The sequence below is a fragment of the Erythranthe guttata genome, chromosome 10 (genome assembly GCF_056151865.1).
Source record: "Erythranthe guttata isolate IM_541 chromosome 10, IM_541, whole genome shotgun sequence".
In the NCBI taxonomy this organism is placed as follows: Eukaryota; Viridiplantae; Streptophyta; class Magnoliopsida; order Lamiales; family Phrymaceae; genus Erythranthe; species Erythranthe guttata.
The window spans coordinates 2,463,698-2,491,069 of record NC_142542.1 but is presented as its reverse complement, the minus strand read 5'-3'; the positions used below and the strand labels follow the sequence as shown (position 1 = coordinate 2,491,069).

Genomic DNA, 27,372 nt, shown 5'->3' with positions numbered 1-27,372 from the left:
GGCCGGTGAAGGGCTTAATTTGAAATATAAAAAATTATAATTAATTAATTTGCTAGATTTTCAATGAAAGACTTGTTTTGTCCTTTCCTACTCTATTTACTACACAGTCAACATTTTTTATTTCATGTCAAGTGTAATCCACATCTGCATTCATATTTCTGCAACTTGCTATTTCATTTGCACCCTCAACTCTCATTAATTTATTAAAAAACCCTCAACTCTCATTATTTTACTTTTCAATCCACTACAAGGTTCTTCATTTCTTTTTTCACTTCTTTCATATTTTTTTTCCATCTTTAATTGCTAAAAAATTTACTCCCTTGGTTTCATGTTAAGGTAGTGTTTGCAAATGCTTTTTGAAAGTGATTATACGGTTTTTTTTGCTCATAATCTGTTTTTACGTGTTTGCAAAATCAACTTTTGCTTTTGCTTCTCTTAAAATAATCTGCTTTAAGCCATTTTTTTAAAAGCACCCATAACCCTGTTTTTTCTATTAAGTTCATTTTCTGGAATATTTGCAAACACCCCCAACTTTTAGAAATAAGCACTTAAAACTAACTTAAATCACAATCACTAACTTCTGCTTTTAAATAATCATTTGCAAACACCACCTAAGTGTCACTTTAGCCATAATTTTTTTTTTCTTTATATTGAATGTCACTTTAGAATTTTAAAATAGAAGAACTTCTTTTTGTTCAACTTTATCCTAGCATTAATGAAAAAATAGACCATCATATTTTTCATTTTCGAACATAGTTGTACGACCATCGTTGAAGCCATTTGAATGCATCATTCCATTCCATATGCAATAATTAAATACTCATAGGAAACAGTTTCAACTTAATTCAAATTTACAACAACATGAGCTTTATACAAATTTACAACAACATGATGTAACTCGGTAATCTCTAGTTCTTTTATCTCCCACCCACGATGAAACTCGCGATCATCCATCTCTTCTCTCACAATAATTACAAAACTTTGAAAAAACTTCCCACAATCACCCCAAAATCTAATGTACAATCAATCATTCACACTCCATTTAATCTCTACCACTACCACAATTCCATCACCATTTTTAAGCTTTTGTAACTTCGATGTACATTCTATATTATCTATTCTAATGCATCCTAAAAGTAAGAACTACATAGTATTTGTTGCATTAAATTTTAAACACATTTGACAAAGAATCTGAATTCGATTCCGGATATGGTACGTTTACGACGATCGGTTGCTAAGACAATCCGATTAAAGAAAATCCACCACAAGCTAGATGGTTATTGATCATGCTACACCGGATCATACACGCCGGGTGATTTTTAATCATTGATATAGTTAATAACATGAATGCGTGCATGATTATATGCAGGTGATCAACAATTAATAATCACCCAATGTATTTCACCAGATGTAACATTAAATAAACCCAAGCTATATACAACCTCGAGATTTTCCTAGGGACCAAAAAGTGTGAAAGGAAAAATATCGAGGGTCAGAATTGAATTTGAGAGCGACTCCAAAGAAATTGTATTGTCCATTCAAAGAAAAATATAATAATAAAATATTATAGAATATAGTATTATTATAATATACGAATTGATAAGGTAAAAATAAATAAAAGTATATTTAGTTTAGTTTCCCCACCACAACTATTGAACTTTAAAAATTTGAGGTTAGTCCCCAGTTGTTTGTGTTTCTTGGGATCCGATCCATCTTCACTTTGATCAGAATCCACTCCCATTCACAAAAACCCTCAACTGAAATTAACTGAATAAACAAAACAATTATATATTAGTATTAAATAATCACCTCTCCTTCTTCCTTCTTCTTTCTCTCTTCCTCTCTCTCTCTCTCTCTCTCTCTTGCATTCTAGGTAACCTATTTTCTTTTTTTCTTTTTTTTTTTTCTTTTTATTGCTCTGTGTTTTCTTATTTTTGCCGGGTCAGGTCAGGTACAATAATCTTGGAGAGTTGACTATTTTTTTTTCTTCCTGATTCAAAATCAAAATTTAGGGGGTTCATTTATTTATTTAATTTATTTATTATTACAAGTTTTGGGGTTTAATATTTTGTTTGCCTGGTGAATATGGAAGTCAACGTATCAGAAGAATTAGTCTGACATTGCTGAAACCTTTGCAGGAAGGAGTAAAAGGGGAAACTCGAGCTCTAACTGTATAAAACCAACACTGTAAGATTTACTAAATATTTCTTGTTTTAATTTGGGTTTTTTTTTTCTTGATATTTAGTGGTGTTTGAAATAGGAGAAATCTCTGACATTAAATAAGGTTGCAAGAACTAGAATGTAAAAAAGCAAGGATCTTTGTACCCATTTCTTGAATTGTGGGATCTGTTAGTTTCATCTTAGATTCTTGTGTTCATGATATATTTGTTATATTTGCAAAGAATCAAAAAAAAAAAAAAAAGAAAAAAGAAAAAGAAAAAGAAAAAGAAATCACATTGTTCACATCTCTAAATAAGCTTATTCTCATTTTTTTGTTACCACAAGGTATGAAAGTGAGAAAGAGATTACACAAGTTGTTGTGTGCCGAACAACGTTCGTCGAGAAGAGCCCATGAGAAGAACATTCCGGATTATTCTAATTCGTGACTGAAAAAAAAAGAAAAGAAAAAAATCTTCGGACATTATGCATGTCTGGCCCGGTGGCCATTGTGAATCATGTCCAAAGAGCACTTTCTCTCTCCGGCCGTACGAAATCGCTCGACTCTCTCTCCACCGACAAAACAAACACAAACGGAGGAGACGTTTCTCGCTCCTCCGAAACCAACAACCCCTCCTTTAGAGCAGCCGTAGACATCTCTCTCCCCAACGGGGAATCGTACTCCGGTTCTCTCCTCGGTAACACACCCGAGGGTGCAGGGGACTACCTATGGTCCGACGGCTCCAAATACTCGGGCGAATGGAGCCGCGGCATGAGAAACGGCACCGGGAAACTCCAATGGCCCTCAGGCGCTCTCTACTCCGGCGAGTTTTCCGGTGGCTACATCCACGGTACCGGGACCTACACTAGGCCCGATAACACGACCTACAAGGGCAGGTGGCGATTGAATCTCAAACACGGCTTAGGGTATCAAAACTTCCCAAATGGAGACATATTCGAGGGTTCGTGGATGCAGGGCACTCCGGAAGGTCCCGGAAAGTACGTATGGAATAACGGAAACGTCTATTTAGGGAATATGAAAAACGGGAAAATGTCGGGGAAAGGTACACTCACTTGGACGAACGGCGATTCGTTCGAAGGGAGCTGGTCGAACGGGACTATGCATGGATTCGGAATATACACGTGGAGCGACGGGAGTTGCTTTGTCGGAACTTGGACGAGGGGTTTGAAGGACGGAAAGGGTACTTTTTATCCGAAAGGGAACACGCTGCCAGCTGGACAACAGCTGTACCTCAACGCTCTGAGAAAGCAAGGTTTGCTGCCCGATGTCAAGAAACAGAACCAAGTTTCTTCGGTGGACGTCAGAAAACAAAACCCGTCGGATAAATTCGCAAAGGAGGGGCTTTTTGGTAATATTGAGCAGTCTCGACCGACGAATGTTTCTTTGGAGAGAAGGTGGAGCCTTGAAGTTTCGATCGAGAAAGTGATAGGGCATGTTAGATCTTCAAGCGTGACCGATAATGGTTTGGAGGGTGGAGAGTATAACAACAACGAAGATGATTTGAATACGCCGATATTGGAGAGGGAGTACATGCAAGGTGTGCTTATAAGTGAGCTCGTGTTGAGCGATCGGTTTTCGCCTTCTTCTAGAAGGGCGAAGAGGCGGCAGAGGAGGCTTGCTAGAGAGATAAAGCGGCCCGGCGAACAGATTCTTAAAGGGCACAGGAGTTACGATTTGATGCTCAGTTTGCAGCTTGGTATCAGGTATGGATAATTTATTAACAAATGCAGATTCTTATTTTATTGTACTAAAGAATCTTATTGTTATTTATGATAACTGATGTTGGTTTATAAAAAAAAAACGAGCAGATATACAGTGGGTAAAATAACTCCGATACAAAGGAGAGAAGTGAGGGTGACTGATTTCGGGCCTCGTGCGAGCTTTTGGATGACCTTTCCTAAGGAAGGCTCGCAACTTACACCGTCACATCAGTCAGAGGATTTCAAGTGGAAAGACTATTGCCCCATGGTTTTCAGGTTTTTTTTTTCTCGTTTGATTAGCATCGTAAAACAAAACTATGCTTGTCGTGTGGAATTTTTTTTAAAAATTTTTTTTGGGGTTATTTTTAGGAATCTGAGGGAAATGTTTAAGATAGATGCAGCAGACTATATGATGTCGATATGTGGAAATGATGCACTAAGAGAACTTTCTTCTCCGGGGAAGAGTGGCAGTGTCTTTTTCCTTTCTCAGGATGACCGATTTATGATCAAAACATTGCGCAAATCGGAAGTTAAGGTTAAATATCTCGTTTCTGAAACTCCGTTTGCTTTCTTTCTTTCTTTCTTTCTTTCTTTCTGTTCCGTGATGCTTAACTTTCTTTAGGAACCGTTTTGTGAACACTAATTGTGATTGGCTTTTAAATACTTAAGACTGCTTTTGGATTGAAGGATTTGAAATCCATCAAAATTGCTTCAAAAAAAATACTAATTTTCGAGGGCTATGAGTTTGTAATTTATTGTCGAATGACTCAAAAGAAAAAAGAGATTTCGACCTTCCTTAGGGCTTTGTTTGGTTAATGGAAAGATTAGCCTAGAACTAGGAAAAAGCTATTTTCTCAAAAAGAAAACGAGTAAAAGCGAAGAAAAAACTATTCCTCTCACGATCGGATGTTGTGGGCCGGTCGAATGTCATTAAATTCAAATTTTTGTGACTACTTTTATTGGAAACCAAACATATTTTGTGATCTCGAAAAATTCGAGATTTCATTAATTTCTCGTTCACCTGAAATCGATTTCGAGAAATTAAATATATACTAAACCGAATCTACTCGAAGTGTAGATCATGATTTTACCGTATTTTTTCCATTTTCACCAAATGGACACCACTTAAAAGAATTTGTCAAAGTTGGGTCAAAATCCAATCTTTCCGACAAGTGCGTAGATTTATTCGTGTTTGCTAGATTTATTATAAACCCGAATAATGATCTAAAAAATAAAAAATGCAGGTCTTGTTGAGGATGCTCCCAAAGTACCACCATCATGTGCGCATACACGAAAACACTCTCATAACTAAATTCTTCGGTCTTCACAGGATTAAACCCTCTAGTGGTCAAAAGGTAATTATTTATTAAATTTCGTTTCTTTTTGAGGTGGCTAACAAATTTTTTCAATCATGTCGTATTTTGGGAAATAACTCTTGCCTCTTTGCAGTTCCGATTCGTAGTAATGGGAAATATGTTCTGCACGGAGTTAAGGATCCATCGAAGATTCGATCTGAAAGGTTCTTCTTTGGGACGTTCTGCTGACAAGGTCGAAATCGACGAGAGTACAATACTTAAGGATCTCGATTTAAACTACTGCTTTTATTTGGAACCTTCTTGGCGAGATTCCCTACTACAGTAAGTGGGATTATAAACTAATTTAGTGATATTTGGAATGAAAAATAAATCTTTTTAAATCATGAATATTTGCTTTCTAATTTGACGAGCTGGAATATTTCTAGAAACTTCCGTCTAATTTTACGTAGATTATAGTTGACATGCGTATGATTTATGCTGCTCGTTTATTTTATATATATATAGGCAGATCGAAATAGATAGCAAATTCTTGGAATCGGAGAACATAATGGACTACAGCCTATTGTTAGGCGTTCATTATCGAGCACCACAACATCTACGCTCTCTTATGTCTTACAGTCAACGCAGCATTTCTGTTGACGGATTGGGAATCGTAGCTGAAGATGGTAAGTTGAAATTTGTATCGACTTTTAACTGAAATGATAAATGTCGTTTCCATTTTACTAATACCGCTTTTGAAATTGAACGTGGCTTTGACCCTTTTCTGGTCGACAAAATTCAAAATTCACGGAGACTGTAGTCTTTTGGGTTAGCTTTTGAATCCAACTTGAATCAGCTCTAGATTGGATGTCCGATGACAAAGTTATGCATGAACGAGTTAATTGTTGATTCATGCATATATTTCTCACCCGAGATTCAATCTTGGTAATACAAGTTGGATTAGAAAGCTAATTCAAAGAACTACAAATTTCGTGTTTTGAGTTTCGCCAAATCCAGGCTCGAAAATTGTCAAAGTCACGGTAGAAGTCGAAACGGTATTATTAAAAGCGAAACGGCATTTATCACATCCCTAAACTGAAAATTCAAAATTAAAAAAAAAATTGAGTTCTTTACATTTAATTTGGTGATGATTCGAAAATCAGAGTGTATGGAGGATGAAATATCTCCGGAAGGCCTTGTCTTGGTGCCACGTGGCACTGATGACAACAGCGTGGTTGTGGGCCCACATATTAGAGGCAGCCGATTAAGAGCTTCATCTTCAACCGGTGACGAGGAAGTTGATCTACTCCTTCCTGGCACAGCTAGGTAACTTCATCATGCGCCCAATTTTAAATCATCAATTATTATATTTAAATTTATTCGTCGCACTTTTAATAATTTCTGGTTTTTTTTTAAATCAACAGACTACAAATCCAGCTGGGGGTGAATATGCCGGCAAGAGCGGAGCATATTCCGGGACATGACCGGACAGAGATGTTTCACGAGGTTTATGATGTGGTCCTGTATTTGGGCATTATCGATATCTTGCAAGAGTACAACATCGGTAAAAAGATTGAGCATGCGTATAAATCTGCGCAATTCGATTCTTTGTCGATCTCTGCTGTGGACCCCACATTCTACTCGGCACGGTTTTTGGAGTTTATTCAGAAGGTTTTTCCACCGAATGCTGTGTTGGGTTAAAAATGGCACAGCCAGTTTAGTCCCGTTTTGACCTTGTACTATGTTGTATCCTACGACTTACCTTGGTTAATAAAACTTGCGATTTCAATTCTGTATATTTGGATAATTTTGTTTTTTTTTCTTGACAAGATTATGGAGTATGTTAGCGTTCGATCAAACGCCTTTAAAACGGGAAGTAATCTAGAGTATCCACATGCTTAATTCAGTTTGAACTTTGTTACGAGGGCTCATATGTTCGTTCTATTGTGGTACAAACATTATTTTATATTGCCCATTCATCATGTATTACATGTTTTGTATTAAACATTGAGATTCGACACAGTTATTCATCCGTAAAGTCAAATGAATTCTTCAAATGACGGACTAGGAACTTTTTCAAATTTTGAGGCGAACAAAAAAACAATATCCGATAAACTTCAACAATTGCTCATAGCCAAGAATCTTAAATACAATCAAGTTCAAAGGTAATTTTGCCTTCAGAAGTAGAGTGGCTTTGCACAAACGGAACTCCGAACTACAACCGAGAAAATCATAATAAAACTACCATTAACTGCTACCATATTCAACAAAATCTCTACCCATCTTAGTATCACATTCATTAATGAAGGTTTTCCATAGCTTTCAGTTCGCATCGAGTTGAAATGGCGTACACGCTATATAATGACCCGACGGTTATCTGCTTGTGGTTGTAATAGAGAATGCAGGAGACAGAGTCAACCCATGTTCGGGGGAGGAGGCGGTGGGGGGTATGGCCCCTGGCCCTGCATTTGAAACCCTTGAGGAGGCATCATAGGAGGCGGCGGCCTTCCCATCTGGCCACCAGGTGTAAAATTTGCCATAGGACCACCGCCGACTGGTGGTGGTGGTTGAGCAGGCATATTCCCACCTGGCGGCATAGGCCTTGGTCCATTGCCCATCACAGACGAAGGAGGGGGTCCTTGTGGTGGAGGTGGCGGCGGACCTTGGGGTGGTGGAGGCAAATGCCTAGCTGGCGGTGCGCCTGCTGTCCCGTTAGCGGTAGGAGGAGGAGGTGGGGGTTTAGCCTCTGGTGGCTTTATCTTGAAGTACAACTGCAACTGCACATTCACATAACAATGTCACGATGTCATTAAATAAAAATAAAAAATCAAATCAACAAAATTTTAATATTTTTTCTAGTAATAGAAGTGAATGAGAAGTCATAAAGAATGGAGCAGACTTCACTTATTGCAATTAAGGTTCTGCAAATCGTTATTTTGCAAGAATTATCGGATTACCCACAACAAACAAGCAAAAGGGCAAATAGCCCCAAATATATGTATATAAACATGATCCGAATTCCGATATTGGTAAATATGTAGACATAACTAATGCAGGGACCTTCATTCTTACACCTAAAAGGGTGGATCGTAATGACTTGTAAATAACTCCATAGAAGAGGTGACATGGGTAGCCTTAAGTATTCAAATCCAGACTAAGTTATATGCTAAGGCCTCGTTTGGTTGGGAAGATTAGCCATAATTAACTAAATAATTGGACTTTATTTGATGTTTGGTATCCTTAATAACTTGCGGGGTCGACCCGCAAATATTATATTATCATGGCTTATCTTGCCGTCTAGGAATGTTTTTTTATTGGATCTTCCAAGGTCCAATAATATAATTGGGTTTCATTAGATTATTTAATCTTATCTTGGCAACCAAACGAGGCCTAAACATAGGGATTCAGAAGAAGCTGAATGTTGATGTTTAAAGCAAATAGAGCGTACAAAATAACAAGAGACAAGATTCAGGCATACCGTGAACATCTTTGAGTCGGGATCCCAGTGGGAGAAGAACTTGGGAGTTGATTTATCGATCTCTGTACTTGGAACCTAAAAAACAAATATCGTTATAGACAGTAATGATTAACCATGAATAATCGACTTGCATAAATTGGCACTTAAGTATTTATTACCTTAAAAGATATAATTTCATATGGTTCAGCAGCAAACAGAAGAAACTGATATCTTTTATCAAACGGTTGAAGTTTCTGCAAGCACAAGCAAATTAAAAGAGGATTGTTAAACAATGTGTAGACAGGATCAGCAATATTTTATACATAGTCTCTGGCCCTATGTAATGATAGAAGGTACGTACCTGCTCAAAGGATGACATAAACCGATGCCTTGGTTTTGTATTATCTTCAATCTCGGGGTATTCTATCTGCAAAAGTACCAAATAATATTATTTACCCCGGCCAATACAATAAATATCAATTAAGTTTCTTCAGCAAGTTAATATAATCCCAAAAAAAAAAATATAAACAAATTTTGGCTGGAAAAGTTCCTAAAGCTAAGTTCTTTCTTCATCGACCAGATAGAAACATCATAACAATATAACTTATTCCAAAACAAATAAAAATAAAATAGGCAATGCATGAAATAGCTATATACTCGTGATAGTTGGCATGAATAATTACACATCAAAATCACAGAAACACGCAGTACTAGCATCTGTGTTCCATGTATCAAAATTATCTCATACTTACTTGATCATGTATCGATTATCATGCAATACACCGATTATCATGCAATACACCAGGCTCAGTTCTTTATAAACCAACAACAACAAAAATGAATAAGAGCTACTTACTGTGCAAATTGCAATAGGTAAGAGTTTATAAATAGATTGGATACAACTTGTTCAAAATATAACATACGAGAAGCGACGAATGCATACCTGGAAAAGTAGTGACCTCTGTTTGGTCTCAGGGTCGAATTGCTTAGTAACACGATAACCAGGTCTACCGATTTTAACTGCCAGAAGATGAAAATTGTTCAACAATTAGAAGATACAGAGGTAAAACCGTAAAAGCTAAATAATTATATACACGGATAGTGTTCGCAATAGGAATTCGAACTAATAAACCATCCCAACCTTTTTTCCCCAAACATCGAAGAAATAAAATGCATTGCATTAACAGACACACCAAATCGACAATATCTATGCAGTTAAACAAAAGGAATATCTAAGGAACATGGATTTTCAACAACCACGGAAACTTAAAAACACCATTCCACAAGTGAAGGATATAAATTATGTTGTAATTCATGAATTAAGTAAATTGCAAAAAAAAAAAGAAAAAAAGAAAAGGAAAATAGGGTTAGGAAGTAACCGTTTTTCTTGAGGGAAACTTTGCGCTTATGAGGCTGCGGCTGAGCGGGAGCTTCTTTGGCTTCGCGAGCGGCTCGCTTAGCCAAGTTGGTCTGGTGGCGCTTTCCCTGAGTATGCGCTAAGTAATTCCCCTCGTTGTTATGCAGTGTTAAACATAGTTTACACTCGTAGCTGCAAAATTCATTTATTTTATTTATTTCAAAACAAAATCGAAAAAAAAAATGAAATTGAAATTGAAATTGAAATTTGAATCAAGCAACGAGAATGTAGGGAGAGTATAGAATTCTAGGGCTATGTTATTATACCTTCCGAGGTGGTTTCGCATGAAATAGGGATCTTTAGCTAAATCGATGGTTTCTAGGGCGAGTCGGCGGAGACGCTCGCGGCGGTCGATGGCCTCGTTCTGGGCGGAGGCGGCGCCTCCGCCTCCAGGCTTCGAACCCCACTCTCTGTCCATTGTTTGTGGTGGTGCTCGACAAGTTTCAAATCTGCGGGGAAGATGGTGAGTGTTTTTGAGGAGGGATGGGCAATTTTTGAGGGGTTTATGCGTTCGGGTTCAGTAAACGGGTCTGGGTTACTTTTTAAGGTAAAATTCATTTTGCACCCCTGTATTATGCGAAATGTACCATTTACCCCCATAATGTATGGAAACATCAAACACCCCCTACCGTTAGTTTTTTTTTTCCTAATTCCGTTAGTGAAACCTTTTGACCGGCTGTTCTTAAGAGTTGTTGACTTTTTTTTTACTCTATGTATAAATAAGTTGCTTGCTTTTGGCCATTTTTCAGTAGATTTTTCGCTATTTTCAACCCTCTTTTTTTCACTTTATTCAGCCATTTTTTTAGCTTTTCAGCTTTTTTCTCTTTTGTTTATGCATAAAAAAATTAAAAAGTCGGATCAATAAGAATGAAGCTTTGCATATCATAAATGCAAAAGCCAAAAAAAAAAAAATTGAAAATCGTTAAAATCTAAAAGAAACCTTAAAATTGAAATAAAACCTCATGAAAGAATTGCAAATTAAAAACAAATCTTTTATATTATAATTGCAAAAGCCCCCAAAAAATAAAATTGAAAACCCCTAAAATCAAACACTAAAATCGACAAAAAACCATAAATGAACGTTAAAAACCGTCAAAAATCCACAAAATTAAACTTAAAAAAATTAGGGATTATATCATACATAAAGCAGGGTAAAATAGTTATTTCACGCTCAGGAGCGTTTAATGTTTTATATACTTCATGGGGTAAATGATACATTTTGCATATTACATGGATCCAAAATAAAATTTATCATACTTTTTATGAACTGTGCCGGTGAGAGAAACCAATTACACAATCTGAGTGTTTGTAAATTCACAACACTACATGATTCTCTGCAGGTAGAAAAATTGAAACATCTTTTGTACCGAAGTATACGTAAATTTTCGGTACCGACAATGTATGTTACATTTTCGATACCGTTTCCACTTTCCACTAATATTTTGGGGATCAAGATTTTGGCAATTGTGACCGTAGAAATTCTCACCATGTGAATTTAAGTGTAGGAACGGTCTAAATTAGGGGTGAAAGTCGGATGGATCGGATCAGAATTAGCCTTTTCGGAAAATTTCCAAAAAGAATCGGAAGTACAAAATCAATTCCAATTCCAATTCCAAAATTTTCGGAATTTCTAATTCCAAAAGGCCCGGAAATTTCGGAATTTCGGAAAAAAAATCAGAAATCACATAAGCTTTAAAATTTCAAAACTTAACCGAAATTTTCTAAAATGTTCATAATTTTTCGAAAATAAGAGCATGCACGTCGATAAAAGTAAAACTAATAACTACTAAATTTCAGCTCAAAAAAATAAATAAAAATAAACACAGCATATTATCCAATAAAACTTCTCACAACAATTCATTATGTCAAAATGCTAAAACAAAACTGATAGGAGTATTTTTTGGAAAATAAGCATTATATAATATATACTATTTATAGGTGTATTTTTCGGCAAAAAATCGGAATTTTTCGGAATTAAATCGGATCGGAAATCGGAAATTCCAAATTTATTTTATATAATTCCAATTCCAATCCAATCCAATCCAAAAAAATCGAAAAATTTCGGAAGTCGGACTGAAAAGAGTTGTTCCAAAATCGGAACCGGCGAAAATTGGAAAATCCGTTCCAATTTGCACCCCTTGTCTAAATCAATAAAAATAAATAAAAAAAATCATTAGTTTTTTTTTTCCTAGATCACAGGATTTCATTTATATATCGATGCTGTAAAATTATATAGACTTTGTAAATCGTTTCGACTCTCATATTTTTCTTTATTCCACATTATATACTATAAGATTAGATTTGTATTGCTCTTAATTTTATATTTTATCTATTTATTTATGTTCCATTGTGTGGTTACCAAAGTTTAATCTATGCATATCCATTTTTAGGAGAATTTTTGGATGAAAAGATATAGTAGATTTACAGTCATTTGTGTAATTACAAATATGACCCTTTAATTATTTCCAGAAAGAATAAACCCCACCCCACCCCACCCCCAAATTGCAAAACCCTCATCCACCACCGGTTCACAGGGCGGCGTTCACAGTCGATACACCAGACCGGGACTCCATATCCCCACACACACAGTAGGCGGAGAGAGAGAGAGAGAGAGAGAGAGAGAGAGAGAGAGAGAGAGAGAGAGAGAGAGAGACGTAAGAGAGAGAAAATGGTGGTTCGTTTGAGGCTGTCGAGATTGGGATGCCGGAACAAGCCGTTCTACAGAGTGATGGCGGCGGATAGCAGATCCCCTAGAGACGGCAAGCATTTGGAAGTCCTCGGCTACTACAATCCCCTCCCCGGTAAATCTTTATTTCCAATATTTATTTTTTCCAGATAATTGTTGAACTATACATACATACATGGATATTTCAAAGCTTGAGCTTGTATTATCATCTAATTGAAGCTCCGAATCCATCCATATAACAATGGCAGATAATTCTATTTCTCTTAATCAACTGAAATAATTTAGACACGTAGACTAGGCTTCTCATAGCAAATCATTCTTATTTTGGTTGTTTAAAGTTTCAAGTGGAGATGAAAAGTGAAAACTTGATGCCTTGGAGGAGTAATTTCATTAAGGTGCTGTTTGGCAATGCCTAACATTAAAGTTGTAGTAGCAAAGGAGTCTTGCAGATCGGAAGTATTCGTGTAAATGCCACGTTTTAAAAGAATTCAAATCTGTGTGCTTAGATGTGGAAAAAATCAACTGCGCCGATTCCGACACGAAATTTTCTGATTTTGGAACAGTATTTTTCAATCTGAATTCCGAAATTCCGAGTTCCGATTTTTCCGAAATTATTTGAATTGGAATTGGAATATATATGAGATTCCGATTTTCGATGCGATTTTAAGTTCCTAAAATAATCCGAAAATTCCAAAAAAAAAATTCCGAATATTACACTTAAAATACCAGTATTAAAAAAATAGAAATTCCGAATTCCGCTGATTCCAATCCAAAATTTTCCGATTTGAACAAATTTTTTCATTCCAATTTCCGAAATTCCGATTCCGTTGGAACGGAATTGGAACTATTTTTTCACTTTTGAAAAAAATCGAAGTTTTTTATCCGATTGGGCTTATTCCGATCCGATCCGATCCGTCCAATTTACACCCCTATAACTAGGTCAGAAAATTGGGCAACTAGGTGATTTTTAGAATAATAGATTAAAATTTCATTAGCAATAATGCTAGCAGCTAACATGAATGCATAAAATATGAAGTTTGGACTGTGATTTGAGGACTCTGTGATTTATACTGACCATGATTTGCGGGTTACACCAGATTTTAGGACCCGTATCTAATTACAAAACTCTTGATTCCTACAACATGAGTTTCCTGAGATTTTGTCTAGATTCCGAGATGAGTGAAATGTGCATGCTATAATCCATCATGAATATACACACAAAACGAATTAATATATAGAATGTAAAAATTAGTACCAAAAAGTTTAGCCTTAACAAGACAACAGTTAAAACTGAATATAAGTAACAAGCTTTTGTCATATACTAACTTTAGAGAAAGAAATTCCAGCAGCCAATCAATGGCAGAAATGCAATAGCTTCTCAATGAGTGTCAGTTACATACTTAGAATATAAAACAGAACATGAGTTTGTGTAATGATCAGATTTTGATAGAGATAGATATACTATTAACAACATAGAACCATTGTTTCACAGGAATCGAATAATCTCGAATCGGGACTAGTTTAGATTACTTCCAAAAATCAAGAAAATGCCCTAGGACTTATGTCAATTTGTGCACAAAATTGATCAGAATTTGCTCAATCCAACGGTTAAAATTAATCTAGCTGAAAATCATTAAGGAAATACAACACCACTAACTAGAATCTGGAATGTAATGTGCTAACCTGCAGCAAAGAGATAACCCATAATTAACGATGCATTCCTTTAGGAATGTCTCTTTCCTGTTGTGATGGAAACTCACAACAGAAAATTATTATGTGTATATACCCCATATACATGGACTTTTTTTTTTTTTTTTTTTAAGAATTTGAATGCTTATTAATTTTAATATGTGAAATGGTGCAGGTCAAGATGGAGGTAAAAGAATGGGCATCAATTTCGACAGAGTGAAGTAAGTGGTTTCTTCTGTTGTTCTAATTTTCGGTTCCTTGATTTTTGAAAAGCTATTTTTTACACTTAAGGCACGCGCGACGTACTGTGTTTAGTTCCGTTATTCTGTTGTTGATACTTCTAAGCTTCTTGAGATAGGTTATCTTGAGCTTTTCAATTTATCTGTTCTTTTGTATTTATGATGAGGAACCGGTATCTTACATAATAAGAATCGTACCTTACGAACTTTTTCCCTCAACCTTGTGGATTGCATCTCTGCTACTTACTTTTGAACTTTCCGTTGCGGACTGAACTGCAATATTCAATTTTGGGTAAATTGTGCATTGAGCATAGTTTGAAAGACGGTCTGCTGATCATAGAGCCGCTTCCCAAATCTGCTCTTCATTGATGTGATTAATAATTGCGGAGCTGTGGTAGTAAGCTAACATCAGCTAGCACTAGTAAGCTAATTCATATCTTTAAAAGGGTTTTATTGCATACTGAGTGGCAATCTATAGATCATGTAAAAAACCTACTCTTGAGGCCAAGGCACTGCCAAAATATGACCAATTTTGAAGGGTTTATTTATTTTTTTGTGTGTAAATGTCCTGATGGGGGGAATGGCCTTACAGGTATTGGCTTTCAGTGGGTGCACAGCCGTCGGATCCAGTTCAGCGGCTTCTGTTCCGAGCAGGGATGTTACCCCCACCACCGATGCTTGCAATGGGGCGAAAGGGGGGCCCACGAGACATGACACCTGTCCATCCCATGACCGGACGCATTTTTGCACAGGTCAAACAAGAAACCGTTGTTGGGTCGGAAGAGGACCCTAAAGTTGACGAGGAGGACGACGAGACTTCAGCTTCTTAAACGAGCAACTGATTGGTTCCGAATGCAAAACGCGCAACTGCTGTTTAGTTACAAAGCTAATTAATAAAGAGCTGTATTAGTGCGCACAATTAGTTCGTCCTCTCTTTTGTTGAATTAGATCATATCTAACATTTCGTTTTGGTGAACTCGGATCAAGTTATAGACATTATACTCGTTCGCGTTCGGATTTCAGAAATGAGTTTCATTTTAGACATGCTGTCTAGGCATTAGGCACACAGGAGTTGGGGTTGTCTGATGGTGATGGTGGCAACTGCCACTTGTCACTCTCTTATAGGCGCATTGGCATTGCATTCTAAAGAAAGGGATGCATGCACCACAATTTATTTCATTTTACACCTACTTCATATGAGATTTTTTATCTTATTTTACCTTGGATTTCAAAATTTGAACAATTTGTTTAGGTCAGTCAAATATTCCATTCAAATTCACTAAAAAATGTACTTTTCTCTTCCTAATGTTTTGAAGTATATATCACACCTTGATTTATTGATATGTTGAAAAATAACACCATGAAGAACTAGATTTTTTTTTTTTTTAAAAAGCAAGTAGATAGGGAAGAAAAATAATTGTTTAGGTTAAGATGATCAAATCACCTCTATAGCATTTTGTTGTGTGCAGCACTACAATGGTAGTGTTTGCAAAAGCTTTTGAAACACGATAATGAACTTTTTCGAGTTTATAACCAATTTTGGAGTTTCTGCGAATGCAACTTCTACTTTTGAATTCTCTTAAGCGAAATTGTTTCAAGCTATAATTTGAAAAATATTTGCATCGACCTTTTCTTTTTAATGTAAAACGGTATTAGATGATCTCTTATCATTTTTCTCTAAATCCAATTTACAAGTACACTTTTGATAATTTAAAAAGTAAGTTATTGTAAATTAAAGTTTGTTTTGCAAGCACATCAAGTTATAAATAGCTGTATAATGTTGATTTTCCATCGCATTTGCACCGCCGGTGCTAGTGTGAGTTGTGATACGATCCTAGCAAGCTCAAAGATGAAGAATTGGAAGAAGCGCAAGCGTACGAGTTTTAAGAAGACATTCGAGTTTTCCTTGGAGAAGAAAGGCTGGAATCAAATGTTTGAGATGTCTATGGTTTGGAATTGGAAGAACAGAAAGAGAAGAATTCGTTGGACAAGTCGAATTCCATGCATCCGAGATTCTCGCCTATTCTGGCACAATTTACCGTTCGAGTTATAACTCTCGCATCTGAAATCCATTTGAGCTGATTCAAAATGATTCGAAAAGCTCAATGAAAGGTCTACAACTTTCATGTTTAGAGCAAAGAGATATTCGAAGTGGAACAGTGTCGAAATTGAGCTTTAATTGCATGCACGTGCACAATCCAATGTCGCGAGATTAGAAGGGTGATCGAGAAGCCGACTTGAAGATCAAGTTATTTAATTTACTTATTCACGTTTTTTATTTATGTTTAATTATGTTTTTATTATTTTAGAGTCTTTTATGGTTAGGATTTGCTTTTTTATTTATTTCCTTATTATAGTTTATGTAAGAGTCATTTTCCTTGTGACAAAGGAGTCTTTTTAGACCTTATAAATAGGTTGCCAATTTGGCTTATTTTATCAGACGAATTTTAATGATTTAATAGAGTTTATTCTCTTTGGTTCTTTAAGAACTGTTCGAACATTTCGGTGGATTCCGTTTGTTCACCCCGACTTATCAATCGATCTTTCGCAATCGATTGTGGCGTCTTCACATACCAATGTTCTTGCCTCTTTATAGGCAACGGGTCGCGGTTCCACCTTTGATTCCTTCTTTGGACGGTCCAGGATTTGATATCCGAAGTATTGGTATCGGGTCTCGTCACATGGTTGGCGTGGTTCGTATCAAGTTGCTTATTGAAATGGAGTTTTTGTGCATAAGTTCCCAACCAAGCATCTTTATTATTCTAGGTTTATGGACTATATCTCTTTCACCAATCCATTCCTTTAATACTTATTATAAATAAAGGAAACATTCATGTATATGCCAATATTACCCACAACCATTTATACCCAATTCTTAATTGTAACCCTAATTTAATCAGTTTTGTCCACAAAAATTAAATTTTGACTTTTTTTTTTTAAAAAAAAATTCAATTTTTTTTTTTTTGCCGCCAGATTCCGGCGTTAACTTTTCGATTTTTTTTTCTTCCGGATTTTTTCGCCAGCGTTGACTTTTTTTTTTTACGTCCGCCGCTAAACGTTGACCGTAATTGTGCTGTCAGTGACAGTAAATTAACGTAATTATACTGTCAATGGCAGTTAATTAACGTAATTGTACTGCCGTTGACAATACATTTATGTAATTTTTGTGCCGTTGACAGTAAATTAACGTAATATTATTATTTTTTATTTTTTTGTTATTTTTTTTATTTTGTTTGATTTGTTGACAAGTCAACGTAATTATATTACTGTCAACTCAGTAAAATAACTGTAAACACAATAATATTACTGTCAACAACATCAATATTATTATTTTTTTGGGTTTTTTGTTTTGTTTGAGTTATTCACGGAGTAACGTAATAATATTATTGTCTATTATTGTAATATTACTATAAACACAATAATATTACTGTGGTTGACGGTAATATTACTGTTGTTATAGTAATATTGTTGTCAACCACATGAATATTATTATTTTGTTTGAATTTTTTGTTTGTTTGAGTTATTCACGGAATAACGTAATAATATTACTGTCTATTATTGTAATATTACTGTGGTTGACGGTAATATTACTGTCACTCACAATAATATTAATTCTTTTGGCTTTTTATTATGTTTACATTTGTTAAACGGTCAACATAGTAATATTACTCTATCACACAATAATAATGACTTTGTTGTGTTAATATTACTGTGCTAGAGATTAATATAACAATATTACTGTGTTAAACTATAGTTTAGTTAATTTTACTGTGTTTAACAGTAATATAGTTAATATTACCGTCAATCACAGCAATATTGCTGTTTAAATGAAAAAAAATGTTACAGAAAGAAGGAATTGTTTTTTGAAAAAGTCAGCGCCGGAATCCGGCGGCAAAAAACGTGTTTTTTGAAAAAAAAAATTGGGTCAAAATTGAATAATTTATGAAATTTGAGGTTAAATTGAGGTTAAAATAAGTTAATGATGAAATTGGAGCATATTAAAGTATGGGGGTCTATTTTAGTAATTTACAAAAATTTGGAGCATGTGTGGATTTATTAGTAAATGAGTTTTTTTTCTAGATCTCTTTATGAATAAGTACCCATTAATGGACTTATTTGTAATGACCCCTTGATCTTTTTTCGGCGAAAAACTAATTTCAATTATTTTCCAGAAAAAAATGGAAAACTTGAAAAATGAAATTTTAGAATCTGGAATGAAAAAACTTGTTCCAAAACTGAAAGTATCAGCAATTTGTAGAAGAAGACGGTATAAATGGAGTGGTGATTTGTTGGTTTACGACAACTTCATGGATAAAATGACAATCAACTTCAATGTACTTGGTCATTTCAATATGAATTGCTGAATGTACTTATTAATTCTATAAATAAGAAGATTTATTTTATTTTAATTTTATATAATCAGACATATATGAGGTGTTATTGCAAGGGACATGCTATCCACAACAGGAATAGTACTAGGATGTAACAGGATTTTAGTAATTATTTTAAATCCTTCAAAAAATTTCAAATTCTATTGACTTTGGAATTTTGAAATTTTGAAAATTGTGAAACACGCTTCGATAATATTCAAAGAACAACAAAATCATCTGAATGGCCGATTTTGAGGAAAAAAATCGTTATTTGTATTATTCTTCGCACACTTTGGTTGTTTCGTGCTGTTGAGCAGAAAACTTGTTTGCATGTTTCGTGTTCTACAACACGAAACTATATATAAAAGGAAAAAAAAGTTTCGCGCCGCTCTACGATACGAAAATATATTTCGTGATGTATATTACTAGACCCCAGCACAAACCTCGCACTTTAGAGCACTAAATCCCTGCACAATCTTCGTGTTCTGGTGCACTAAACCCTTAGTTTTTTTTTTTGGAACTCAAAATCTCTAAAAATCTAATATTTAAACAATGATTTGTTACCTAAATCGTACATAATTTGATTCAAAGGTAGTAACCCAATATATTACCAAAACACGAGAAGTTTCTTCATAATTTAACCTTATCTCACGCAGGTCGGTAACTTGCCCAGTATATATTTGAAGCCAAAAATGCAGAAGTGTCCAATTTGCAATCATGAGATTGCCAACTACTACTTTTATGTGAATAACTATGATTAGTGCCCCTGAATATTATGTCTATAAAAACCTTAATCCTAAATAAAATAAAACATTTTTGCTTTTTTTATAATATTGAACATGATTACACAGTGGTTCTGACCGAAAAAAAAAATATATATATATATATTAGAACTGACCCAGTAAAGACAACATGGACCCCTAACCCAAAACAAAGGCCCACCAAAAGTAAAACCCCCATGGAGCCCAAATCTTCTCACAATCTACAATAACCCCCCATTTTGCTCTTATATTACAAATATGCCATCAGACCATAGTCACGGTCACCGTCAAAGAAGCAAAACCCACGTTTGCATTTGCCTTGCGCTGCAAAAACGGAATCGCATCTGAGAGAAAAGAAAGGGATAAAGTAAAGAATAAACATTGCCTCCCTCTCTCTCTCTCTCTCACAGCTAACCGTTCTCCTCCCCTCCACCACTTTCTCTCTCTATACATACAAGCAGGCTGTATCTATTCATATTTTATATAGAAAGAGAAAGCCAAGTTAGTGATGGCATAAAGCTTCTCATCTCCTTGCCTTTTCAGTTCTCTCCCTCTCTCTCCTATTGATTACACATTGTCACTGTTATAGTTGTTGAGCATCTGAAATATATATATACATACATAGAGAGAGAGACAGAGAGAGAGAGAGAGAGAGAGAGAGAGAGAGTATTTTCATATTTTTTTTTCTAGAGAGAGAAAGTGAGATAGTTGGAATGGGGAGTTCGGGGCAGGGGCAGAGCAACTACGATCTGTCGTTTAAGATCCTGCTAATCGGAGATTCAGCTGTCGGCAAAAGCAGCTTGCTCGTTAGCTTCATTTCTAATTTAGTTGACGATCTTTCCCCTACCATAGGTACTTCTCAATTGCACTTTCTCTCTCTACAATCTCTCGTTTCTGATTTTTATTTATTTATTTAATGTTTGATTCTTCTTAAGCTTGATCGAAATGTCAAATTCGTGATCTCCAACTTCCGTTTTGTTAGTTTGTAGATTCACTGAAATGTGTTGGTGTTGGTGTTGGTGGTGGTGGTGGTGGTGGTGATCGTTAATTTTTTTTTTTTTTTTTATTTCCGATTATGTTATTGAATTTGATCCTAGATTTGATTCTTCCTTTGTGTTTTTGCTGTTTGAACAAATTGAATTTTTGTAGGTTTTTTGGTAAATAAGTAGAGTTGATTTCTCTCCCCTTCCAATTTGAGTACAAGCAAGGGTTTTGGCTATCTGTTGCTTTACTCATTGTGGATAGTTAGGTGTTTGGGAGCTATTTTCGATGAGTGCAAATTGTCCTAACTGTTGTTGACATTTTGTTGTGGATTCAAATAGGTAAATATATCGAACATGTGGATCAAATAGCACCGATATGATACGATGGATCTAGAAACAAAATAAATATATTAAATATGTCCCTCGAAGCCGTATTAGGCGGTTTTCTTTATGGATACGGGTTTATTCCGATTGTAATGTGTTTCTTTATCTTAATTAGGAGTAATCACTACTTCTGATTCAATCAAGTTCGGCGACTTTTGCTCGATTTTGTGTGTTTGTCGTAATATAAATCTTACTGGAGTTATATCTTGACTTTTAGGCAGATACATATTTAACAAAAAATAAAAAAAAATTGTCTGGAATTCATCATAATTAACGGAAAATGTTGCTTGTAAAATTAATGATTTTCCGATTTCGAAATATGCTATTATGATTACTAACTTATTACCCTCTCAGTTATGGTACCTTTTGTTTTTTTGTAAAATTGAGAACATGCATAAATTCTATTTGATTTTGTATCGATATTATTGTTCAATTTCCAGGTGTGGATTTTAAGGTGAAGTTTCTCACAGCTGGTGGGAAAAAATTGAAGCTTACAATCTGGGATACGGGTAATTAAGAATTTTTGAGTGGTCTTGGCTTTGACGAATCGTCTTGAAACCTAATCGGTTTTGTTGAATTATTTTTTCAGCTGGACAAGAGAGGTTCAGGACATTAACAAGCTCGTACTACAGAGGTGCACATGGAATAATTCTTGGTAAGCCATTAAAGAAGAAAACAGTAGAAACAATTTCAACCATTAGAATCTGTAGTTAATCGTTTGAATAACCCATTTTCGAGTTGGCATTGCTTATAAACTTTATACAGAATATGCATAAATTGGATCAAGAACAAGTAAACGGTAAACTAATTTCAGCTACAAATCAAATGAAATGAAAAGAGATGGATAAATTTTGTTACGTTCCTCCATGAATGAAATTTTGTTTTCTTATGGACATTCAGTCACGATAAATATTTTTTCGATGGCTCTTGTTTTCAATTGGTTAATTTTTTGGACGGCTTGTAGTTTATGATGTAACAAGGAGAGATACATTTACAAACTTATCCGACGTATGGGCAAAAGAACTGGATTTGTACTCAACTCACGAGGATTGCATCAAGATGCTCGTTGGAAACAAAGTTGACAGAGTTAGTCCCTTTCTCCCTCGCTTTCTCACTTCACATTTCAAATTTCCCATTCCTTTTTTTATCCTTGCAAATATAATTTTAAATTTTTAATCGTTTATATCATATGATTCTTCATATGATTACTACTCCTGTTAAGATCTGTAACATTGTTTAGTCATGTTCAGAAATTTCAACAATTCTTGTAATTACAGCAGGAACTATTTGGCATAGTTTTCGTGATTTTTAAAATATATTTTGATATTTTTCTCTATCTATTATCTATTTTATTGTATTTTTTGAATTAAAATAATAAAAAATATAATTATAAACCAGAAAAAAAAATTCAACAATTCTTATTTGGCATAATTTTCGTGATTTTTAAAATGCATTTTGATAATTTTCTTCAAGTATTGGCACCGTCTCTTTTTATTTATTATCGATATATTTTTTTTATCAGGAAAATGAACGAGTTGTGAGTAGAGAAGAGGGGATGAGCCTGGCAAAAGAACTTGGATGTCTATTTTTCGAATGTAGTGCTAAAACTCGAGAAAATGTGGAGAAATGCTTTGAAGAGCTGTCGCTCAAGGTAAGACAAAATACATGATTACCGATTTTATTCTTTATAGAAAACAAAATAGACATTTTAGTAGCATTGAAAACCTTGTCATTCGATTTATTAAATGAAAACTCGATTACGCTCAGATAATGGAGGTGCCGAGGCTACTGGAAGAAGGATCAACGGTGAGCAAGAGAAATATCTTAAGACAGAAGCATGAAAATCAGGCACCTCCGAGTGGCGGTTGTTGCTCGTAGAAAGACACATCACATGCTGTCTTAATATATACGGTGAATCTCTCTCTCTCTGTCTCCGTAACATTTCATGTTCGAAATCTGTAAATGATAGTTTCGTTTCTTTGTTTCCATACCTGAAGTTGTGCTTGAGAGGCACCAGGTACATGTGATGTTTCTCTCTACTGATGATGATGCTCTAATATTGTAAAGTTGTTGGGCTGTTTGGTATTCTGATCTCCATTATTTCTGTTGAGAATCAAGACCTAATTCTATTGTAACAGGGTGATTTTATCTGATCCATTATTTGGTTTTTATTATGTATTATTTATGCTTATTGCATTCCCTAATAATGTGTTGCTATTTTCTCCAAAAAGAAAGAAAAGGCGAAAAAATCTTAATCCACCACCATGGTTTTAATCGCACAATCTTTTTTTTTTTTTTTTTCCTCTCTTACCGATCTTGAACCGAAACCGAAACCGATCTACTCTCACACTATAAAATGCGTAGTCTTTGTTCTCCATTCCTTCGAAAACTTAAAAATACTGCAAATGATGGGAACAAAGAATATCAATTAATAACTGAAAATAATAGTAGAAACATATGTTGTATTAATTCTTTTCCTATCTCATCGTTTCTTCAACTTCTTATAATTCTTGAAGATTTGGTCCAACAAAAATAATAGAAAATGGAGAAACAATCTTGAAGATATCGATAGTTCTAGTTCAATATTTTCAGAGACAATCGGCGCTCGACAAGTGGGATATCAATTTCAATTCTCTCTCATGTCTGCTTTTTGGATCGAAGGATTCAAAATGAGTTCCAGAGAGTAATATAACAATATTATTGTGTTAAACAATAATATATGTTCGAAAAATGCAGACAAAAGATACAAAATAATATATAAGCCGGAGACCGGCAGGTAACTGACGGCGACAGTTAAAATTGGAGTCAAAATTAAGTTAGGGGTTAAAATTGAATAATCGATAAAATTTGAGTTCAAATTAAGGTCCAGTTGAATTAAATGATGAAATTGGAGGATGTTGAAATATAAGGGGTATTTTAATCTTTTACACATTTGTGGACATTGTCTGAATTTTTTTGTAAAATAGTTTTTTGGCTTAACCCCTTCGTAAATAAGTAGCCCATGTTGGACTTATTTGTAATAAGCTCTATTAAGTAAAATTAGGCTATACTTACACTTGAACTTTATATTAATCGCTCATAAGTTGAAAACTTAGCTAGAATGTTTCAACACTAAAATATGTGGTATCCTTATTATCATTGAAGAAATATAAAGGTTTTCTCGTTAAGAAAGTTCTTAGTCCATTGCTTTTCTTTTCTCGTTCTCCACCAATGTTTAAAAAGGTATTTAGAAAGAAGAGAACATGAAAGAAGCACGCTTTGAGACTAAAGTTACTAGTACTAGCCAGTCAAGAATCGAATTCTTGCGTCCAAGTATACGATTTATCTCCAAAACTCAACATTATACCAAACAAATTAATTTACTTTGCCACGCTTCAAATAATTAACGGATATTCTTTTACAAGATATATTACCTACCTAAGTAAGAAAGCTGAAATTGGAAAGATCCCGACTAATGACTAAGTGCAGCACCCGAAGCCTCTTCCAGTATCCTTCTAGCTTCAGTTCCGGGTTCAGCAAGTTCAATTGGAGTCTGCCAATATTACTCATTAAATCAAAAAACAAAAAAAAAAAAAATTCAGTACAAGAAATCGATGAAATCCCTAATGATGTAGTTACCTTTCCATAAGAATTTGCCTGATTCGGAGAAGCCCCATAAGCAAGCAACAATGTTACGACATTGCTATATTCCCCTCTAGCAGCATGGTGAAGAGGCTAACACGTAGCAAAAAAGTTGTCAAATTACGCAAGTAAACTTTGGTCTAAGAACCCTTATGTCAAAATTTAAAACAAATGCTAAATAATTACATAACCCGTTAAAATAAGAACAAGTGGAGATACACATACCGTGTCCCCTTCCATATCAACAGTTTCTAACATTCTCTTCACACGATCTTGATCATTAGCACTACTTATAAGAAGTTGTGCTATCTCAGTGTAACCTGAAACGTAGTTTTCACTTTTCAATAACAGAAAACAAAAATAAGATGCTACAGAACAAGGGTTCAAAAAGACAGATGGCAATCAGATAATCCACCTCCCGCACAGGCGTCATGCAAGGGGATTCCTCCATCTTCATCCTTCGCCTCCAAGTTAGCTCCCATTTCCAACAAAAGCTGCACAATGTACCGTTTCGTTTTGCATTTTACACGTTATAAAAATTCATACTAACATCAGCGAATAAACTAAGGGTTGCAGACTAATGGAAACGGCTGGTGTAGTAGCTCATTCGGTTGATGTAGATGATCTGACCTGGACACAAGCCAAATGGCCATAGAGACACGAGAGATGAAGAACAGTGTCACCATCTTGCACTGGCTCGTCGATGTTAATATCGAAATTATCTGCAATTTTCCACAAGGTTTTAGAACAAGTATTAGTGCAGATAACAACATGAACAGTTAGCTTGTATGTAATATTTCTCCAAGGTAACAAAAGCACACCTGAAATCAGAAAGTTTGACTACTATAGAGATGTGTTTCGATTCTACTATATGAAAGAGTTCCATGAGTTATCTTTGCTATAAGTGGCACAACCGGAACATCAATAAAATCTCAGCCTTAATTGATTCAGTTGGATATTTTTTTAAAAATCCAGCAAATTACGGAGTAGGGACACTACCAACTTCTGGTGATAATAACTGAAATAGCAGGCTAATATGCCTAACGGCTCCAAGATATGGCTATGATCTCAATGTACTTGTTGCATTTGCATATAATGACAAGATAAAAAACCAATCTCAATCAATCAAGACAAGGCATTTGGACGTCTATATAAGGCCTGATCGAAGATCATTTGCTAACTCTTAACCATTTTCGTGCCAATATCAACACAGAAAAATGAAGAGTAAGCAACGAAGAAAGGAGGACCACAGTTCAATGCACTGAAGTCAGTAAACACTGCACGGAAAAAAACAGAAAAAATGGCTATTAAGCTCAAAGGAAGCATAACTTCATGAATCCTATCACTACAGTTATTTCTAATACGGTTACAGCCGAAAAAAATGATAGAAGTGCCATTTCCTCTCCTCAGAAACAGTTGATGAATTCAAATCACTAATCGAGCATCTGTTTGAGCCATTTTCTAATTTTCCGTGCTTTTCCAAGGCTACATGTTAATATGTTATTCCCTAAAAATCAAATTCAAATAACACACCGGTATATATACATACACCTTTCCAGTTCTTATAATACTTTGTTGTTATATAATCGGAAATTAGTTGCAAACTATATTCCAGTCACAGTGCAAGCTTGATATGAATCATCGTACCCTAAGATTCTAATTTCATGTAAGCTGCGTACTTGACTGATTAAAAAATACGGAAAAGAAACTGCAAGTCATAATTCAAGTCTCAAACATCTTAAATGCCAAGAAAAGGTGAAGTAAATCAACATAGCAACGAACAGACTTCTAAGTATAGACGCATATTAATTTGGCAATCAAAGGCTTTAGAATTCCGTTGGTATGTTAAAAAAAAAAAGTCTCGTAATTCAATTTAATTTAATTAACAAACCCCAGCCATGTGATCTCATTTTGCAGCATACACCTCTGCAAACGAAAAATGGGACGTTTTCACATTACCGGATTGAACTGACCGAACTGAATATGTTATCGAGAGTTTTCGAAACAGAGTTCACAAGGTAATACAGCATAAACATAAGCAATAGGGGAAAAATACAATTTTTTCAACCAATGTGCCGGACAAAATAAATTCATTTGATCCTCCTATAATTGCATCTATGATTTTTTTATTTTTCTTCTTCTAAACATCAACAATTACACTTAATTAATCACTGTCTTCGTGAGGAAAAATCGGCAGGGGAAAAACAAAGCATAAAATAAAATAAAATTGCGTGTTTGTAGATATGAGTATAATAGTAGAAGTTACCGAGGGCTAGGCGGAGGGCGTCGAGGTCGCCGGACTCGGCGGCGGAGAGGAGGGGGCGGAGGTGGAGAGGAATGTCGGAGAGATCGTCGTCATCGGCGAATTCCACGCCTTCTTCCTCGAATAGAGCGGCGCCATCCTCATCTTCGCCTTGTCTACCATCGCGCACCGCCATTTGTGAATAGCGGCAGCCAACAATTACACTCTTAGATTTTGCTGTTACGTTTCTTTTTTTCGTTTTTGCGTTTTATTGAGAAAAAATATGCTATTACTTAAACCCTCGTATAATATCTCGAAAGAATAGTACTCTCTCTCTTTCATAATATCC

At 35.2% G+C, this 27,372-nt stretch overlaps 5 protein-coding genes across 6 annotated transcripts; 3 read left to right on the top strand and 2 right to left on the bottom strand.

Moving 5' to 3' along the window:
* Positions 1–1,601: 1,601 nt before the first annotated feature.
* On the top strand, positions 1,602–6,970 carry PIP5K9 (phosphatidyl inositol monophosphate 5 kinase). 2 transcript variants are annotated; one of them, XM_012976437.2, is made up of 10 exons: positions 1,602–1,873; positions 2,139–2,187; positions 2,506–3,882; positions 3,988–4,155; positions 4,249–4,414; positions 5,124–5,234; positions 5,329–5,516; positions 5,700–5,860; positions 6,338–6,500; positions 6,599–6,970. In XM_012976437.2, the coding sequence occupies exons 3-10, from the start codon at positions 2,648–2,650 to the stop codon at positions 6,873–6,875; spliced, it is 2,469 nt and encodes an 822-aa protein (XP_012831891.1). In that variant the 5' UTR covers positions 1,602–1,873; positions 2,139–2,187; positions 2,506–2,647; the 3' UTR covers positions 6,876–6,970. The 2 variants fall into 2 exon arrangements, with proteins under 2 accessions (XP_012831891.1, XP_088680559.1); XM_088824433.1 differs by having other exon boundaries at positions 1,618–1,672.
* A 310-nt stretch (positions 6,971–7,280) lies between these two features.
* On the bottom strand, positions 7,281–10,580 carry LOC105952858 (hydroxyproline-rich glycoprotein family protein). The gene is made up of 7 exons (XM_012976439.2): positions 10,315–10,580; positions 10,011–10,180; positions 9,575–9,651; positions 8,993–9,058; positions 8,811–8,885; positions 8,653–8,727; positions 7,281–7,951 (listed from the first exon to the last, which is right to left on the bottom strand). Exons 1-7 carry the CDS (start codon positions 10,464–10,466, stop codon positions 7,589–7,591), a joined length of 978 nt encoding a protein of 325 aa, XP_012831893.2. The 5' UTR covers positions 10,467–10,580; the 3' UTR covers positions 7,281–7,588.
* A 1,911-nt stretch (positions 10,581–12,491) lies between these two features.
* LOC105952859 (Ribosomal protein S16 family protein) lies at positions 12,492–15,704 on the top strand. Its single transcript, XM_012976440.2, has 3 exons — positions 12,492–12,849; positions 14,599–14,644; positions 15,255–15,704. Exons 1-3 carry the CDS (start codon positions 12,717–12,719, stop codon positions 15,490–15,492), a joined length of 417 nt encoding a protein of 138 aa, XP_012831894.1. The 5' UTR covers positions 12,492–12,716; the 3' UTR covers positions 15,493–15,704.
* A 4,393-nt stretch (positions 15,705–20,097) lies between these two features.
* LOC105952860 (ras-related protein RABC2a) lies at positions 20,098–23,331 on the top strand. The gene is made up of 6 exons (XM_012976441.2): positions 20,098–20,645; positions 21,601–21,669; positions 21,750–21,815; positions 22,125–22,246; positions 22,683–22,811; positions 22,928–23,331. Exons 1-6 carry the CDS (start codon positions 20,507–20,509, stop codon positions 23,036–23,038), a joined length of 636 nt encoding a protein of 211 aa, XP_012831895.2. The 5' UTR covers positions 20,098–20,506; the 3' UTR covers positions 23,039–23,331.
* Positions 23,332–24,417: 1,086 nt separating this feature from the next.
* On the bottom strand, positions 24,418–27,372 carry LOC105952769 (uncharacterized). The gene is made up of 6 exons (XM_012976347.2): positions 27,048–27,372; positions 25,412–25,503; positions 25,197–25,275; positions 25,007–25,101; positions 24,779–24,874; positions 24,418–24,692 (listed from the first exon to the last, which is right to left on the bottom strand). The coding sequence occupies exons 1-6, from the start codon at positions 27,217–27,219 to the stop codon at positions 24,612–24,614; spliced, it is 615 nt and encodes a 204-aa protein (XP_012831801.1). The 5' UTR covers positions 27,220–27,372; the 3' UTR covers positions 24,418–24,611.

Excerpts from the sequence above, each read along its gene's own strand:
- LOC105952860 (XM_012976441.2), top strand. The coding sequence starts at position 20,507 with ATGGGGAGTTCGGGGCAGGGGCAGAGCAACTACGATCTGTCGTTTAAG. Across the intron at positions 20,646-21,600 it reads CGATCTTTCCCCTACCATAG|GTGTGGATTTTAAGGTGAAG; the intron begins GTACTTCTCAAT and ends TTCAATTTCCAG. Across the intron at positions 21,670-21,749 it reads GCTTACAATCTGGGATACGG|CTGGACAAGAGAGGTTCAGG; the intron begins GTAATTAAGAAT and ends TTATTTTTTCAG.
- LOC105952859 (XM_012976440.2), top strand. The coding sequence starts at position 12,717 with ATGGTGGTTCGTTTGAGGCTGTCGAGATTGGGATGCCGGAACAAGCCG. Across the intron at positions 12,850-14,598 it reads CTACTACAATCCCCTCCCCG|GTCAAGATGGAGGTAAAAGA; the intron begins GTAAATCTTTAT and ends GAAATGGTGCAG. Across the intron at positions 14,645-15,254 it reads ATCAATTTCGACAGAGTGAA|GTATTGGCTTTCAGTGGGTG; the intron begins GTAAGTGGTTTC and ends ATGGCCTTACAG.
- LOC105952769 (XM_012976347.2), bottom strand. The coding sequence starts at position 27,219 with ATGGCGGTGCGCGATGGTAGACAAGGCGAAGATGAGGATGGCGCCGCT. Across the intron at positions 25,504-27,047 it reads CGCCCTCCGCCTAGCCCTCG|ATAATTTCGATATTAACATC; the intron begins GTAACTTCTACT and ends GGAAAATTGCAG. Across the intron at positions 24,693-24,778 it reads AGGCAAATTCTTATGGAAAG|ACTCCAATTGAACTTGCTGA; the intron begins GTAACTACATCA and ends TAATATTGGCAG.
- LOC105952858 (XM_012976439.2), bottom strand. The coding sequence starts at position 10,466 with ATGGACAGAGAGTGGGGTTCGAAGCCTGGAGGCGGAGGCGCCGCCTCC. Across the intron at positions 10,181-10,314 it reads ATGCGAAACCACCTCGGAAG|CTACGAGTGTAAACTATGTT; the intron begins GTATAATAACAT and ends TGAATTTTGCAG. Across the intron at positions 9,059-9,574 it reads AGAGGTCACTACTTTTCCAG|ATAGAATACCCCGAGATTGA; the intron begins GTATGCATTCGT and ends GTACTTTTGCAG.
- PIP5K9 (XM_012976437.2), top strand. The coding sequence starts at position 2,648 with ATGTCTGGCCCGGTGGCCATTGTGAATCATGTCCAAAGAGCACTTTCT. Across the intron at positions 4,156-4,248 it reads TATTGCCCCATGGTTTTCAG|GAATCTGAGGGAAATGTTTA; the intron begins GTTTTTTTTTTC and ends GGTTATTTTTAG. Across the intron at positions 6,501-6,598 it reads CTCCTTCCTGGCACAGCTAG|ACTACAAATCCAGCTGGGGG; the intron begins GTAACTTCATCA and ends TTAAATCAACAG.